Genomic DNA, 19,311 nt, shown 5'->3' on the forward strand with positions numbered 1-19,311 from the left:
TTAAAATTCAATCTGCCTTATACATTATGTTGGAACTTTAATATTACAGGACAGTGCTAGAGTACTTAGATTTTTTTACAGTCACATTTTTCAGCAAATTATGTAATTTATTTGTGCTACTCTCCTACATGAAGATAAAGAGGTCGTGCTTGCAGTGAAAAACATTAATTCACTCCCTTTTCATAGTTGTTGCCATTTAGCAACTCCAACTACTCCATATATTGCAATATATATTCATTATTTCCCTGCTATGGCCATTTATCAAGAGTCAGGGTCTTAGTGTTGTCCACTTATAACGGTGGCATTCGCTGGATTCATTTATATCACCTGTCAGAAAAATGCAAAGGGTACTAAACACTAGCATTTATCAAGAAGAATATACCGTTTCACAAAATAGTGGTGTATTAAGCTAAAGCTGGTAAGGTACATAATTAATTTAAGTCTACAGGTTATGGTTAGGTACAGTTCTCTTGGGGTTAAATACGTGTGTCACTTGCTTACTCTTGTGCCTGCATAGGAATACTGTAACTCATCAGGTGTTTAATGTGCTGTACATTTGTCAGATGCCTAGTATTATTATCTAGTGTGCTCTTGTCAGTTAATTGGGATATCTGTGTGGGAATATGCTGATGTATTAGCACAAATGCTGTGCATACAACTTTCACTGTCCAGAAACAAGATCTGATGGATTCCAACTTTTGCAGTAAAGACTGAGGGAGTGATTCAGAGGCACACACAGTATCACAACGGCACTCGCTTGGCCGATGATGTAAGTCTGTGTGAGTCAGTGGATTTTAGTGGGCGTTCCGGGGATGTAACAGGGGCAGACTAAGTCGCTGAAAGTGGCTGCATCCAAAGACGCACAGGCTCTCACACAGGATGCCATACTGAAATGGAGAACAACACCTGACACAGGGCTGGTGCAAGTTTCAATGGTGTGACTGATGGTGTTTCTAAAGACGACCTGAGATGGAAAAGCATGGACTCCTCAAGATGCTGCAAGTGGGCATCTCAGTTTAGCCGCAGACATGGCTAAGGCAAAAGACGTGTCTGAGTTTGCATCTGTCTCAGGGGTGATTTATGACATGGAGACCACAGGTCGGCACAGTATGTGTGAAGGGCACTGGAGCATCTATAATGGGTGAAGGGAGTGCAGTGCACATGGGGCCCTGGGTCCAGGGAGGGTCCACACACCGCACACCCTGTGTTAGTATACTTATCAAACAGGAGTCTGGATCCTGCGCATCGGGATGCCGCTGTGGGTTTTCTTACCGCTGGGATCACAAGCGCTAGGATCCCGATACCAACCCATACTTAAAGGGGAGCCACATCACAATATGTATTGCTAGTGGCCTGTGAACTTGGCAGCAGCACGGTGTCCCTTGGATCATGAGGGTTTCCCAGAATTTCGTATAAGCTTCATGTGATGGGCTCATATCATATCCTGGGAATATATATCACTTTTTATGCTCCATTATTATTTCATGCAAAATTGCTGGCTCCTAACATTTATTTTCGGCCTGTCTTACAAATGAAACATATGGTTACTTACCATGTGTTGAGGCATTATACAGATCTGTCCCCAAAATGTGGTTTTAACAGGAGGTCATTTATATGTGGTACAGTCAGGACTTTCTGTTGCTGTGTTTGCTGCTTTGTTTTCTCTGTGTGTTAGATGTGAGCAGGGTTTGATGTGTGGCAATGCCACATAGTCTGTTTTAACATTTCTGTATCATTCAGAGTTGAATTATCCGCAAGCAGACTTGCGCGATGTGTTTCTGTGCGGCAACTACTGCACATAAAAGATGGCGAGCAAAAATGAGCGAAGATTATTACCATGGAAACACATTGTGTGAGGCTCTTGTGGAACCTCTTTAATTAGCTTCTATATATGGTAAGCACATTAAAGGCTAGTGAACTTGTAAATATAATAAATATGAGTGAATGTTGCTACAGTACACGTCTTACAAAGCAAGAGTTTATAGCGATCTTATAAAAAAAAAAGTCACAATTTTTATTTACAGAGTAACTTGGGGTTCAGTTCTTGCCACCGATCAGGTTCAGCGTACAGTGTCATAACTGTATTACAGTTTCTTCTCCATTGCGTGGCCTTAGGTTATATCATTCCCATTAGGTTATTAAAGCCCACAATAGCTGTGCTATATAACAGAAGCATTGTTTTCTTTACAGTAGAGATTTGTAGCATCGCTCAATTTCAACTTTGTCCTTGGTTATAACATGATGTGTGCAAACTGCAAACTAAGAACAGTTTCCGTAACGTCATTTCAAGGACAGCAGGAAAAGGAAAAAATATATTTTCACAAGGATAGGTTGCTGTTTTATTGGTAATGGAATCCCACAGTTTGTATAGTATTTGTTTCTGTTACAGAAATTGTAACTCTTGTTATACATTTTCTGTATATGAGGTATTATATGCACCTATATCTCTCGCAGAAAACTCACAACACAGAAAGTCTGTCCCTTCTAGCTCCCAATAACTCTTTCGTTCAAATGTGCAAGGACCGAGACGCCTACTTTCAGCCTCTTAGAAAACTCCACTACCACTTGATGCGTCTTTACACGCCACCATCAGTCGCACCCATAGCCAGATTAAGGGGAGGATGCAGGGCATACTGTACCCTGGGCCCCCAGTTATCAGGGGGCCCCCTGGCCAGAGCACACCAAAATCACTTTCCCTCTTAAGCAGCAGCAGAACCAGCAGCCAGAATGCGAGCAGGGCAGTATGTAGTGCAGGCAGAGACACAGGAGTATCATGTTTCATGAGCTACTGACAGAGCTTTCCTACCATAGGTGGAGAGGGTGGAGAGAGCTGTAAGTGTCACAGGGATCCCAGCTTCTCCTACTCTCTGCCTGGGTGTCTGAGTCCTGTGTAAACTGTTATGCAACTAAACCATTTGGGTCTAGAGATAGAGACACACACAGAGTCCTTCTGAGTCCTATCCCAGTGTGTAAGTCGTACAAAGGCTGCTGCTATTTTTGCATGTGACAAGATAAATTATTTTATTTTTCTATGTGTATTGTAGGGTTAAGTTGTCTTCATTACTCTACAATGACATTTTATAAAATAGTTGTCTTTCAATTAGGTGACGCTATAAACAGTACCCAGGCATTATTAAACTATTAGTTTAAAACTAATATACACGATTGATTTAAATTTAATATACACAATCCATACCTCCCACCATGACCCATTCCGGGAGGGACAACATGCTCTCTATCTGGACTTCTTTCTTAATTTATGATTGCAATCACCTGTGTTGAAATACCTTTATTATCAATTAAATAGTTCAACACAGGTGACACCAATCATATATTAAGTGGGAAGTCCAGGTAGAGAGCATTTTGTACCTCCTGGAATGGGACCAAACAATGCAGAAGAGCTGAAGGCCGCTATTGAAGCATCCTGGTCTTCCATAACACCTCAGCAGTGCCACAGGCTGATAGAATCCATGGCATGCCGCATTGAGGCAGTAATTCATGTAAAAGGGGCCCAAACCAAATACTGAGTACATATGCATGATTATACTTTTCAGAGGGCCGACATTTCTGTATTTAAAAATCCTTTTGTTATTGCTTTTATATAATAATCACATTTTCTGAGATTTTGGATTTGGGGTGTTCTTAAGATGTAAACCACAATCATCAAAATGATAACAAATAAATGCTTGAAATATCTCACTTTGCATGTAATGAGTCTATATAAAATATTAGTTTCACCTTTTAAGTTGAATTACTGAAATAAATGAACTTTTGCATGATATTCTAATTTTCTGAGTTTCACCTGTATGCACAATCAATCTACCTTCCACCAGGGCCCCCCTGTTTTAAGTGCCCCGGGCAAGTGCGACCAAGGTTTAATCCGGCCTTGGTCGCACCAGTGAAAGTTGCTCCAGCTCTATGCTATGTGCAGAGTTGCCGTCTGAATATGGCTTCCAGTGTGAGCAATGCAGCATCTTTGTGTGCACCGTTGTCAGCGACATGCCTGCAATTATTCTGTAACACTCACATAAGACACAACATCTCCATGCTTCTAAATAGCCATGACCCTGTCACTGCCCAGCTACGCCCAATACAGTTATAATGCATTTCAGACACCGTGAGTGCTGCCACTCTGTGCGCTAACAATCAGGACACGTGTGCAGTGCGACTTGGATGCATGCACAGTAGAAAAACACCTCAGAATTAGGCCCTTTATGTTCACTGATTCTGTTTATGCAGCACACAGGGGCTGGCTGCATATTTTACACTGGAGTCAGGCACACAGCTCTGGAGTAGCTGCTCAACCTTTAATGGTGGTTTAAGGTTGAATTTTCAAGGGTTGTAAAGCTCTAATAGGCGTCTGACAAGCGAAAGACCTTCTTTTAACTTCACACTATATACTAATATCATATTGTCAGTGATACCTGTTGGTGGAGCTTATTTATCAAGCATTGAGAAAGTGCTTCCTGTTCAATTAATGCCATCATCCAATATTGTTACAATAACAAAAGCATTAATAAAAAAAGCTTTTGCACTTTCTACTTGTTAATTATATGAGTACCATGACTGCATGCCAACATAACAAGTAGCAAATAAAAAAATACAAGTTTAATTTATGAAATAAAAAATGTTTTATGGAAGCACATATGAACATTTTCTGCAGTTGAAATGCTAATTTTTACCAGTAAAAAATAAACATATTACATTAAAACATTTAGTAGTGACTGACATTTGGCTTTGAGCGTCTATATCACCTAAATGCATTTAATAATGCTCCACCACTGCCCTAGTGTTGTGCCCAGTGCATAATGCTGATCATATTTGGGATGTATGTAGTACCGGCGGTCAGGATCCCAGAGACGAGCCACACTATTATATACCCCTTCGTATGGTGGCATGGAAACCACCCGAGTGGGAACTAGGGGCTTTGGTCGGGATTCCAACCGGTAGGATTTTGCCGGCTGTCTGTATTCCAGCGTCTGCCTCAAAACCGCTGGGCCCCCGACAGCCGGTAAATTATCTACACCCAGCAGGAACAACTAGCTGTGAGCATTGTGTGAATAGAAATGCATACCCAGCTCACTAACATACATTCTAACTCTGTCAAGGTGACATTTGTGAAATTGCAACGGCCTGTGCTTTCAACAATCTTATACATGTAAAAATGATCCGTAAAAACAATAATTTCTTGCTGCAATAAGAACAACATAGAACTGTTGGTATTCTTTGATACACATGCAGCATTACATTGGGTTCTGGTTTACTTTCTATGAATCTTTGATGACCCCGGAAGTAGTATAATGAAAGACTCTACCCAGAGCTAAAATTACACTGCAACATCCAACTGCCACTGTGCTCCAGCTATAACATCTATAATAGTCTCACCCAAGCACTATCAGCAGTCAAATCTCAAGTCAGTGGATGTGTTGGACAACCAAGTGCTGTGACGTGTCATTGCATAAAGTGGACTGAATGGTCTGGCAGTCAGCCTCTCAGGACTTAAGACACATCCTGCTGAAAGGAGAATGGACCATTGATTAGGTGCTGGGAGGTACATCTCTCATTAATATTGTCAGTTTGGATAGCTGGGATTGTTGCAGTATAATTGTAGTTCTTGGTAGCTTTAAGTAAGTTGTTTTTAAATAAAGTTCTTTTTCTGTGTTCTGCATTTAACTGTTTAATTTCCAGCATCCACAACTTCCTTTTTCATTATTTCCACAACCCTGCATAGTTTTACATCTTATTCTGTTTAGTTTGTAGCATTTTTAAAATTGAATTAGTAATATTTTTGTATAACATTACTTCCTGTCAATGTATCGAGCTTCTAGTGACTTGTTCACATGATCGCTTGGACAATCTTGTATCTAACATCTATCCCCCTTCTTCCTGGTTCTCTTTCAGATAGCAAAGCTATGGATGAAAAGGTTTTAAATCATATCTTTCCTAAGGGATCATGTCTTGTTCTTGTTTGTGACTTGACCTGTTTGGTTCTTCATTTTACTTGTGGAATATTGCATGTGCTCCTTCTGGTTCCCCATTCTTTTGTTGCCTTATAAGAACACCAAATGTGTTGCATTGTTAAACAGGATACTCCTGACGCTTATCACACACAATAGCATCAAAGTCTGTTGCTGAGTCAGTCACCTTTTGTACCCTCTATGATTCTATCAATATTAAACTGCTTGAAGGATAATGGTTTCAGACCTGCAAAAAAAATAAATGTGTTTGCTGTGTCCTATGTTTGTGCTATCTGTGTCCCTTTGGTTATAGCAATATACGTCACTGAAAGTCAAGGCCATTCAGATTTTTAATAAATAGTACATATTATGGCCTGGAGCTAACCCTGCTTAACATATTGTCATGTTAGGTGTTCTGTGTATGGTGAGCTTTACATATATAACCAAACAGACCATTGATTCATAAGAGAATATTATTTGTATTCTTTTTTTTCTCTACCAAAGGCACGGATAGTTGGGGGCAGTACTTTGGATGCATCAAAACTTTACGAAATACAGACATCTGGAGGGTGAGTAAAAGCCTTTATGTTTTGAGATGTGATTCATTTTGTTCTTTCCCATAGAGGCACACACAAAATGGCACATTCTCCTGTGATGTCAGGTGTACCCTATATGACAAATATATATATGTGCATCCGATCCCAGCATTGTTTCTGCTATTTAAATTGACCTACATATGAAAAGAATGGGAGGTGAAATACGAAGTCATTCTTTGACTTGGAGGAACAGTTAGAGATATTACTATGATTAGATGTTTCAGTATATGCACATATAACAAGTAATTGATATAGGATATGTTGAGACACAAATGGCTTATTTTTTATTCTAAATCGGTAACATACTGTAACACATTCTTGCTAAATATTCTTTGGTGACTACAAGTAACATACTGTAATTTAACCAAATTTAGGCAGATTACAAAATAAGGGGACACAACCACTGTACAGGTACAGCCCTGACATTTAAGGTTTTACTTTGTGTCAAAATGTTGCCGCACATACACGTTTCTGTTACAATAAATGCCAGTAATACTGTATGCCAAACATGAGCATGTTTGATATGTAATTGTTAACAACCTACAGTAATACAATTGTAGTTGGGTAGCAATGGATTGTCCTTTATTGACCCCGCTATACTCAAGTGAATGGAGCAGGCAGTAGCTTTATAAAACAGAGCAGTAGAGCAATCGCTTTTGCCAGTGGGAATGCGTCAACAAGGGGTTACATTTCCACACCTGCTTAGATGCTTTTAATAGGCATTAAACAACACCTGTAAAAGCATTTCTATTGACGCCAGTTGGTAAAAGTCCTTACAGCAAAACAACATGAAAATTTCCAAATAACTCTCATGTAGCACCAAATCTAGCATTAAAAGTAATTTTAGACTTGAACAAAACATGTCAGTCAAGCTGCTTTGTAAGAATACTCCTGCTCCAAATCTAAATCATTTTTTAGGAATCTGTCGAAAATAAGATGTCTCAATCTGTAATTTAAAATGTTTCCTAATGCAGCACCTGTTTAATAAGAAAGACTGTTTTTCTGCCGTCCTTATGTGGGATGAACATTGATGATAACACTGTGGGCATGATACTGATTTGAATGGAAATCAAGTATATTTGTTCCCACAATGTGCATATAACTAATGCATATATCCGCCCCTATGCAGAACTGTACACATCTTTGTGTGCCCCCTATCCTTAATCTTAGTTTGCTACTCATCATCATTATCCTCATCATCATCAGGGTGCACGTGCACCTGCCTAGACACAGACTTATTATTTATGCTTCCATCCAACTCTATACACTGTAGCCCACAGTTCACATGACACACAATCTGTGAAATTAACCTATGTGAGGACACCACATTACAGCCCATTACAAAGGGCCAGGTCACAGATATTTGGGGGGGGGGGGGGGGGGGAGGTGGAAGTAATGGTTCCAACCATTGCAAATTGCAGACTAGATTTCCCAGATGAGGGATGATGCACCTTTTGGGTTTGATGTGAGAAGATTTTGGCTCCTTTTTTATTTCTGTGGAGCATGGCGGGTGCACTCGGGACTGACGAGGGTACAGTAGGCACTTAGAATTGTGTTGCAAATAAGGCATTCAAGTGGTTTGTATGCAAATGGGAGTAGAAATGGAGTTCTCAGTTGTGGGGTACATGTTGCAGTTACAATATAAAACTTAAGGCCCATACACACTAGATGAGAAAATAAAAGATATCGCTCAGAAGGGCCATTGTGAGCGATCGCTTTACAATCTCGTCTAGTGTATACAGTCAATGTCATTAACCATGCGCACTTCCGCACATCGTTAACGACCCTCACCTGAACAAGTACAGATGAGGGAGGTCCTCGTTAACGACAGCCATCGTTCCCCCCGCAGCCCCCCCCCACTCCCCCCCCCCACCGCCGTCACTCCCTTCCCTGCTAGTCCTCACTGCTGCCAATATCAGCAACGGTGGGGGCTCGTTTAGTGTGTATGGGCATTTAAATTGTTTATGGGACAATATAAATAAACACATCCTATTATTTTTATTATTATTATTATTATGATGTTCATCATCTAGTACAGTAGTGTCCAGATTTTTGTACTTGGTGATCTACTCTAAAGGCAAAAAATCTTTTGCTGTCTACCGTAGTACATAATGCAATACTTTTTAGGGTTCTGAGCATATGAAACACAAATTAAATTAAGGTACTATAGTACGTCCAGATTAGGGAAGTCAATCCTAGGATTCCTGATCTCGGGATCTTGTACTTTTTGTGTCCCAAAATTACCCGCCATTATAATAATTAAATCTTTTATATTACAGGATTCAAAACAGACTAGGCCGGCAGCAGTAGCTTAATACAGATGTGTCCTCATATTGTACATCGAGCCTCAATATGCCACACAGCGGGAGAGGTCTAGCATGAATGATCTGCCAGGTACCGAGCAACTCTGCTAGCATGGGGCTAATTTTTTCAAAAATTATGTTTTAGTTGCAACACGTTGCGACCAGAACACACCAGGTGACTGTGCTGATTAATTTGATATTGGTCACTTGTATATCTGTGTGCTTTTGAGTCTGTATATGAGGAACAATGGAGTTTGGAGTGTTAAAGAGCCGCAACCCCTGCATCATAGTAATTTGTATGCAGATTCAGAGACTGTCGCACACAGATATACAAGTGTCATATATCAGATTAATCAGCAGTGTCTCCTTGTATGTCCTAGTCATGTTGTGTTGTGACTAAGATACAATTTTGGCAAAAAAAGCCTGATGCTAGCAGAGTCTCATGGGACGTGTCGTGCCAGGTAGGACTGTTAGGCACTACTGCAGCAAAGATCTATGAGGACAAATCTGTACTTACCAGTTCTGATCCTCTGAGACTCTACCAGCTACCCGTAGAATAGGTTAAGTCCCATAATGCAGTTGCTCTCATTCACTGATAGGCTGGGAGTGCACTGGGTCTGATTCAGGTCCCGACGCAACTTAAAGGAATATCGCAAAGTACAGATGACCGGACCTGTATTGTGCATGTGTGTCATTGTTAGTACTACAGTTGGAGACGTCAAGTGATTGACAGTCTGTAGCCATTAGGGGGAAGGCAGGGGGCGGCGATGGCTTCCGTTTTCCATAACAAAGGCTTATTGCTTCCATTTTGGGTGAGTCTCTTCCAAAGGGTCATGCGACCAGCAGATGGGTTCACAGGTGATCCGATGCTGCATCCTCTGACGCAGTGCTGGATCACAAATGTGGTGTCTACTTATATGAGACGCCGCCTGCTGCATTACCATATTTGTGCAGCACTGCTGCTTCCAAGTAATCAGCAGCAATGTACAATCCAGCCACATCTAAATCAGGCTCACTATGCATGACCTCATCACTGTGCAGCAGTCTTTCAGTCAATCAGTAACTGAGAGCAGCCACATCTCAGATTATGGCACTAACACCCAGAGAGTAGATGAGATATAGAATTACTTTCCTTAAAACCTTCTGAAAGCCACCTCCTTACGATGGAAAATTCAAAGTATAAATCTAATACAAAACGTGAAGCATAAAACATACATAGCGTAATACAGTTCCTATAAAAAATACATAAATGATACAGATGTATAATAAGCTGTATTAATATAGTGATGGTATTCAGGGTCTGTTTTAGCCATTTAAGTATTCTTACTTCAGTGTTGTGAGTGCATAGAAATATCACATGTAGTGTCAGAACATCAGCCCCTCTGTTTTTTTCCAGCCCTGTACCCCCCAGTGTATTCATCTAATAAAAGTGTAAAGCAATATCTTCATAGAAAATTTAATCAATCACACATAAGTAAGAGTAACATGAATACAGAGAACTGTAGTCCAGGAACCCGCAATGAATGAAAAGGAGAGTTGGGAGGTTCCCTCTTGCTTCAAGAACAATCCAATTGTGCCAGGTCCCAGGCAAGTTCCAGAAATATTGTAGCAAGCAAGTCTACAAACGCCAATGTATTTTGAGTAAACAACTCTTTTTTCGAGGTTTAGTCAACTGGCCATGCAAAGAGCACCTGCTGGTCATTCCGTGTCAAATCAACACACTTTTTCTGTTAAAATTTGACCTCACCAGCTCAGATTTCATTCAAATTTGGTATATCGAGAGTATATATGGAGTCTAAGAAAAAAATAAAAAATATTTATATATATCATGCAGTTTTCAAATGTGGTTCCATAATAAAAAAAAAAATCTGTTAAGAACACACAACAAGCATATTAAGCTAGACAGGTGGGAGTGATGTCATTTTGTAATAGCATCCATGATTGCCTGAGGATTGGATTCCGGCCGATCTCGGATATTTTTTTTAAAGTGGCAATCATTTACAAGGCAAAATGATGGAACAACATACCAGTAATGTCAGAGCTGGCAGCTGTGTGCACCTGACTGGAGTAATACTTGAAGTATTTTAATATATTTAAGTGCTGTTGAGGAAATTGGCTTTTACAAATACATATCACTCTCGTTGCATGTATACTCGTAGATGGAGAAGATCTTGTGCTATGTTCTAAAATTTTAGATACATTGTTTAAAAAAAGTTTCCACGTGCTAGCCTCTGAAAGCGTATTAACAGCAGATATGTGTACGAGCCCTCAAAGATTGCATACAGTATATGCAATGGGACAAACTTGTGTGGATATTGTCATTTTAAAGATAAAGGATTTTGCTTTACTTTTTGCTTTGTGGAGAGCTACCTCATCCAGATACATAATGTCGCTCTATAATTCCCTATAGTTGGTGTTTTATGCTGTGTTAGCTTTTCCATATAATATTTGTTTGTAGTACCGTATAACTATATAAATGTAATATTTTATTTCCTTTTTCCCCCCCATATATTTTAGGAGTTTGACTGTGTATCATCAGTTCAGTATATTTTAATGCTATGGATACTACAGAAAAATGGACAAAATGAAAAAGAGAATTCTTAATGTCAAAGTATAAGAACAGTGAAACAAATTTCCTTGGCGCAAAGCCGCCTGTACACTTCTGGTGTCAAAATAAATGTCACCACATTTATAGAACACAGATATACAACAATAATTAGACACCAGACTGTGTCCTGGGCGCTTATAAGATATAAGAAAAAAGATATAAAATATATACAATACGTTCCTCTTAAAGATGGATGACCTCAGAATTAATTCACTCCTTATGTGAATATTATGATCTCGTCCAATAGAATTGAGTCGAGGTTATCCATACATGTGAAACAAAAAAATAACACGCAATGTGTGATATTGCTAATAGTCCAGAAATGAGACAGTTATAAAACAGATGAAATGAACGGTGATCCACAATTGTCTCGCGTACCCCACTCACACTGAGCAATGTATAGATGTGCCCATAAAGGTATCTTTCAACGCAATGATGTTAGCAGCATCCAAGTGACTAAACATAAGGTGTGATGAATTAGTCATACATAGGCGTACCAAAGACTCACACAAGGGATGTCGAGTACATTCCTCAAAAGGAAATTAAGAAACAATCCCACTGAACAGGTGTTAGCCAAACTTAAAGAAATTATAGAAAAATATGAGAAAAAGGGCACTATCACCACGAAAGAGGCTAAATTTATCTACATCGAAAATCCCACAGTACCGGTGATATATATCCTGCCAAAAATACATAAACATGCCACATTGCCACCAGGAAGACCTATAATCTCAGGGGTTGATGCAATCACATCAAACCTCTCTAAGTTTATTGACTTTATATTACAACCTTTGGTGGTTCTTAATAAATCCCATTTGAAAGACACAGGGGATTTTCTTTGCCTGCTGGAAAGGATCCAGTGGCAGAATGATTATATTTTGGTAACAGCGGACGTAAGTTCGCTTTATACCATCATTGATCATTCAGCGGGCATACAAGCAGTCAAACATTTCCTGGAAGCTTCTGATTTATCGAAAAATCTTCAAGATTTGGTGATAGAAGGAATTATGTTCATTCTTAACAACAATTTTTTTGTGTTTAGGGGTGACTTCTATATTCAAAAGACGGGCACGGCTATGGGCACCAGATTCGCCCCAAGCTATGCCAACTTGTTTATGGGTTTGTGGGAGCTGAACAATGTTTGGTCCAACAACCCATTTGGGGCGGATCTGGTGTCTTATGCCCGTTATATAGACGACATATTTTTCGTCTGGAAGGGTGGAATGGACTCTTTGACTGATTTCTGTTCCTTCTTGAATAACAACAATCTAAGTATCAAACTTACATTCGAGAGTAGTAGTACTAGTATTAATTTCTTGGATATAACAGTTTATATCCAAGACAATAAAATCCACACCAAAACATATTCCAAACCTACGGATTCTGGTACTTTCATTGAGGCCACCAGTTGCCACCACAACAACTGGTTAAACTCGATTCCAACTGGGCAATTTAAACGCCTAAAACGCAATTGTTCGGACAATGAAGTTTTTAAATCACAGGCACACACCATGACAGAAAATTTTTTGGCATGTGGTTACGATCGGAATGTGATTGACACTGCCAAATCCAAGATTGCAGATATCAATAGAGAGAGTCTCCTTGAGAAAAAAACTAGGAGTGATATAAATCCAAAAAAGGATCCGAAATTCGATTGGGCTTTCATCACCGAGTTTACCTCCCAACATCGTATGATTGAAGGAATATTTAAGAAACATTGGGAGCTCCTACGTAAAGACCCCATAATAGGTACCCTTGTTCCTGAGAAGCCCATTCACATATACCTTGTAACCTGCTACTGTATACCAATTCAAAATACCAATCTAAATACTTAAAGCCTAATGCACAGGTTTATCCAAACACAATTTTTTTTGCAGTTGAGCAATTATCAGCAGACTGTGCATGAATGTAAGTCACACTGCCTATGTGCCACCACAGGACCCTAAAGATCATTGACCGTGTGATCAGGACTTATAGCCCATTATTCTAAATGGCAGTAAAGAAATATGACTCTGTGTAGAATTGAATTGGCCAAAGGCTTTACTGTAGGCTTTTGGTGCCTGGTTTAACTGCCCGGCTCTATTCAATTATATCCCACAGTATGCCCCATATCCTGAGTAATTAAATGCGCAGAACTATGCAGTTACCACACACTGGACCTGATTCATGTTTGTAAAACCATTTTGCACTGCAGGTGAGGCTGATATAACATGTGCAGAGAGATTTAGGATGCGGAAGGGGAGGTTAGGTTTATTGGGGATGCTAGGATTAGGCTACGAGAGGGAAGGCTGGGGTTGGGGGGAGGTTGGGGTATGGCTGCAGGAGGGGAGATTAGGGTATGGCTGCATCAAGGGAGGTTAGGGGGCAGGTTAGGGTAAGGTTGCAGCAGGGGAGGTTAGGGTTAGGAGAGTTTATGATAAGGCTGCAAGAGGCGAGGTTAGGATTAGGGGGTAGGAGAGCAGGTTAGGTTAAATCTACAGGAGAGGAAGCTAAGGTTAGGTACTTCAGGGAAGGTTAGGGTTTGGTTGTGGGAGGGGAGGTTCAAGGTTAGGGGGGAGCAAGGCCGTAGCTACCATAGGTGCAGGGAGTGCAGCTGCTATGGGGCCTAGAGCTAAAAGGGGTCCACCTTCCCCGTCACAGTTAAATGTGTTTAGTGATGAGCGGGTTCGGTTCCTCCTGATCCGAACCCCCCCCCCCCCGAACGTCACCCATTTTACACGGTTCCGAGGCAGACTCGAATCTTCCCGCCTTGCTTGGTTAACCCGAGCGCGCCCGAACGTCATCATCCCGCTGTCGGATTCTCGCGAGATTCGTATTCTATATTAGGAGCCGCGCGTCGCCGCCATTTTCACTCGTGCTTTGGAGATGATAGCGAGAGGATGTGGCTGCGTTCTCTCAGTTTCTGTGTTCAGTGTGCTGCAAATATCTGTGCTCAGTGTGCTTGCAAATATCTGTGCTCAGTGTGCTGAAAATATCTACGTTCTCTGCCTGAAAAACGCTCCATATCTGTGCTGCATTGTAGTATATAGTAGGAGGACTAGCAGAATTTTGCTGTGACCACCAGTATATATATAGCAGTACGGTACAGTAGTCCATTGCTCTACCTCTGTGTCGTCAAGTATACTATGCATCCATACCTGTGCTGCATTTTAGTTGTGCGCAGTATATAGTAGGAGGACAGTGCAGACTTTTGCTGACCACCAGTATATATATATATATATATATATAGCAGTACGGTACAGTAGTCCACTGCTCTACCTCTGTGTCGTCAAGTATACTATGCATCCATACCTGTGCTGCATTTTAGTTGTGCACAGTATATAGTAGGAGGACAGTGCAGAATTTTGCTGACCACCAGTATATATATAGCAGTACGGTACAGTAGACCACTGCTCTACCTCTGTATCAAGTATACTACAAAAGTTCAGTAAAATGACCCAAATATCAAAATTAAAAGCATCTGATAAGAAGCGTAAACTTGCCAATATGCCATTTACGACACGGAGTGGCAAGGAACGGCTGAGGCCCTGGCCTATGTTCATGGCTAGTGGTTCAGATTCACATGAGGATGGAAGCACTCATGCTCTCGCTAGAAAACTGCAGTGCCACTCCTAGATGGGCTAGGTGTTTGTGTCGGCCACTTGGGTTGCTTAGCTTTGTCACACAGCTACCTCATTGCACCTCTTTTTTTCTTTGCATCATGTGCTGTTTGGGGACTATTTTTTAAATCTGCCATCCTGTCTGACACTGCAGTGCCACTCCTAGATGGGCCAGGTGTTTGTGTCGGCCACTTGGGTCGCTTAGCTTAGCCATCCAGCGACCTTGGTGCACCTCTTTTTTTTCTTTGCATCGTGTGCTGTTTGGGGACTATTTTTTAAATCTGCCATCCTGTCTGACACTGCAGTGCCACTCCTAGATGGGACAGGTGTTTGTGTTGGCCACTTGGGTCGCTTAGCTTAGTCACACAGCTACCTCATTGCACCTCTTTTTTTCTTTGCATCATGTGCTGTTTGGGGACTATTTTTGAAATCTGCTATCTTGTCTGACACTGCAGTGCCACTCCTAGATGGGCCAGGTGTTTGTGTCGGCCACTTGGGTCGCTTAGCTTAGCCATCCAGCGACCTCGGTGCAAATTTTAGGACTTAAAGTAATATTGTGAGATGTGAGGCGTTCAGAATAGACTGGAAATGAGTGGAAATTATGGTTATTGAGGTTAATAATACTATGGGATCAAAATGACCCCCAAATTCTATGATTTAAGCTGTTTTTGAGGGTTTTTTGTAAAAAAATAAACACCCGAATCCAAAACACACCTGAATCCGACAAAACATTTCAGGGAGGTTTTGCCAAAACGCGTCCGAATCCAAAACACGGCCGCGGAACCGAATCCAAAACCAAAACACAAAACCCGAAAAATTTCCGGTGCACATCACTACATGTGTTATAAACATTTTTCACCATTGATAGATGCATAGTGGCCCTTAGAAACTTTTGCCTTGGAGTCTACAATATATCTAGTTATGCCACAGAACTTGCTCAGTGTAGTGTGGTATAAAATTAACTGGAGGGCTTTTTAATGTTACATACAGCAATATGAACTGGGGCACTGTAACGTGATACAGTATGGGGTGGAGACACTATAGTGTGGCATTATATGATCTGGGGGCACTGCATTATGTGTGTCATAATATGATTTGGGGTTACTGCATAATGTGTACTGGCAGACCTAAATGTGACATAATGTGAACTAGGGCACTACTATGGTTCAGAAAAGAAACAAATGCACTACTGTGGGGCATAACATCAACTTGGGTACTACTAGGGTTCAGAAAATGAACTAGGGCACTCTTATGGGGCATACAATTGCTGTGCAGAGGTGTATCTCTAGAAGCATTGGGAAAGGGGCCCCTTCATAGATTGCTATGGGTTCTGGCTACGCCCCTGAGGGGAGAGGTTATGGTTAGGAGATGTTAGGGTAAGGCTGCTAGGGTTATGTACTGGAGGAGGGTTAGAGTTAGGTTTGGTCAAGGCCCTTTAGCCCTCTTGGATTTAGACTCAGCCATGTACTTACCACTGTCTCTCTTCTCCTTATCAGCCTGTAACTGGCAGGGGCGGTTTGATGGATCTCTGAATGGAGGGAGACGCAAGTGCTGCAATCGGGGATGCCCCACCATTTGGCACCCGCAATCAGTGGTCCTGGCACATCTGTGTACCGCTGTTCACGTATGAACCCTCCCCTGATCCTAGAGGTACTACAGGTCCTCTAGTGTCCGGCACAATTGTCTCCTCTGAGGCCACTGACATTTTGGGAGGGGCATTTCAACAGTATCTGCAGACTGCCAAACTGGCTCACCTGGCCATTGGCGCTTCAGGCATTTGCAAAATGCCTGTTTGAAACAAGTCAAATAGATATTGGCGCTCATTAACTTTAAATGTCCAAAACAAGTGAAAAGGTAGTCCATGCTGGAGGGACAATGTCACATGCTCATCTTGTTTAATTTAAGTTGAAAATGGTACGTGAAGTGTGGCCTATCAGTAATCTAGGCAGATCAGGTAAACTGTAATGTGGATTTTCTTTTATCGCTGCAAACTTAACCAGAATGAGATCAGGGTATTTCTAGACGATATGGTTCTCAGTGTGAATAGTCAAAATGCTCCCCCCCCCCTTCTCTCAAGCCTGGGTATTTTAAAAATGTACCCTACGTCCTGACTTTTGGGAAACAGTATGACACCTTTGCTTAAGGCGTGTGCCCTTTAGCAGCAAGGGGCATGTCCACATGGGAAATGATGACCTTGCACCCCGATATTGCCCACTGCAGCCCCCCTACATTTACACACACACACCCTCTCCCCTGTATTTACAACACCAGCCACCCTCCACCCCTGGTAGTACCAGAATTCAGCTCCTGCTCACTATACGAGGCTGTCAGATACCTGGCCCCACATTGAGATCTGTCCCCTCCCAAGCCCTGCACATGCAAAATACACCCCCCCCCCCCTTCAATCCCTCGCAACCACCCTTCTGCTGAAGGTGCTCATCTGTGAGGGGGATTGTGGTGTAGCATATATCTCGTGCAGATATATGCTGCTGGGAGCATATATCTCGTGCAGGTCCCTATGCGGCTGGGAGCTGAGACTGCAGTGCACTACTGCTGCCTGCTGGGAAAGACAGTCTCCAGCTGTAGTCTGTGACGTGCACTTAATCATGCACAGTGGTGAGGTCTGGCACTGCAGTCACAGCTGCTAACGGCTATCCAAGTCGCTGCTCCGAGAGAATGGAGATGGCCGCGTGCCCACGGCCGTCGCCTGACTCTATTTTTGCTGTGCTGATGCTCTGTTGACTGTGTTTGTGAGAAGGTGCCTCTCTAGTCTCCAAAGATAGCATGTGCTCACTCCTCATATGCAGGTCTTTTAGACTCTGCGCAGCTGCATGACATGATGTCATGACGTCACAACGCATCCACGACTTACTGCAACTCTGCCCACTGGACAGAGCACTAGAAGGTGAATCTGCTTGGCCGGGCCTCTGTTCAGACGGCCATGGCGTCCTAACTGGTGGCCAGTAGCAGCAGGGGTCAGAGCTTCCTGTGCAATTGTACGACTTGCCCGCCTCTATAAATAGCACTGAACTACAATATTAGTTTTTATTTAGTTTTGGGTGGTTATCCTGTACAGTAATTTTCTATAGGCTAAACATTGCTTTGGAAGTAGTTTACAAGTATCAATAGCAATTCAAATTATTTTGGTTTTATGAAATTGCTTGGCTTTTTTGTAATCTTTTAAACAAAATACACTTTTTCATATTTTTGTAATTGTTATAAAATTGAAAATGTGAGCACACCACTGACATGTTCACTGCGAAGTCCATAAAATCTTATAAATCTTTTTAAAAATGCTTTCTTGGATCTTTTCCAGGAAAGCGACTTAATGCTGTCTTTCGGGAATGTACATTTGAAGGAAATAAGTATTCTAAGTTAAGAAATTCCACAGGCAAAAATCAGGTTTGCCCTGGGAAAACGGAGACATATGGGAACCATACCTGAAAATTACTGTACACTCATTTGTGCAAAGCATTAATCTACATCAGGGTATGTTGTTGCTATAGCAACACAGTCACTTAACCTGATAGATTGTTGTTTTCTGTCTTACTAGGAAGAGCAAAATGTTTTTAACTAGTAAAATACCTTGTAATTTAAATAAATAAAAAAATCCCCAGAATTTCAAAGGTTAATGAAATATAATACTTTTTTTGGTCATAATAAATAATAGAATTTACAATTTCATAAACTGTACTTGCACACACATCTATCCAAATGTAAATCCCACATTGTACATCTCCCCTACCTCTGCAGGTGTAACCACTAGCCACTCACCTTTTGAGTCCTATATTTTAAACTCAAAATTGTGTTATCCTCTAAAAACAGCCGTTCTGTCAGGGTTACAGAATTTTAGAGCAGTAGTGCCCAGAGATTTTTAAGCACACATTCTCCCACCTTAAGTTAAGACACCTGTCTTTTCTTGAAGCTATCTGCTTTTTGGTCTCCCGGAGTGCTGATTAGGTGCTCAAGTCCACAACACAGCAGACTTGGTAGAGAAATCTGATGTAACTGGGCATACGTGATTTGAGCTGCTCATTGTGGAAGAGGTGTTTCCAGATAACTGGAAACCCTCTTTGTGTTTGCCTATAGAGACTGTGAGCTGCAATGATGCAGCCAGCTGTGCATACAAGTGAAGATTTTCATCATTTCCAAGCAAGCAATGTGGTCGCAGCTGCAGGATGACTTGTTTGCAGCTCTGAATCAGGCAAAGTGTTAGTCATTTTTTTGAATGTTGTATTGTTTTGGGGG

The 19,311-nt window shown here is 41.3% G+C and overlaps 1 protein-coding gene across 1 annotated transcript in view; it reads left to right on the plus strand.

The window, feature by feature from the left end:
* UNC13C (unc-13 homolog C) overlaps positions 1–19,311 on the plus strand; it is a 1,008,422-nt gene that overhangs the window by 123,706 nt on the left and 865,405 nt on the right. Inside the window, exons 4-5 of the mRNA XM_063926117.1 lie at positions 5,902–5,924; positions 6,462–6,526. Coding sequence (XP_063782187.1) covers positions 5,902–5,924; positions 6,462–6,526 — 88 coding nt within the window. The remainder of the gene's footprint in view (positions 1–5,901; positions 5,925–6,461; positions 6,527–19,311) is intronic.

The sequence above is a fragment of the Pseudophryne corroboree genome, chromosome 6, assembly GCF_028390025.1.
Source record: "Pseudophryne corroboree isolate aPseCor3 chromosome 6, aPseCor3.hap2, whole genome shotgun sequence".
Lineage (NCBI taxonomy): Eukaryota > Metazoa > Chordata > Amphibia > Anura > Myobatrachidae > Pseudophryne > Pseudophryne corroboree.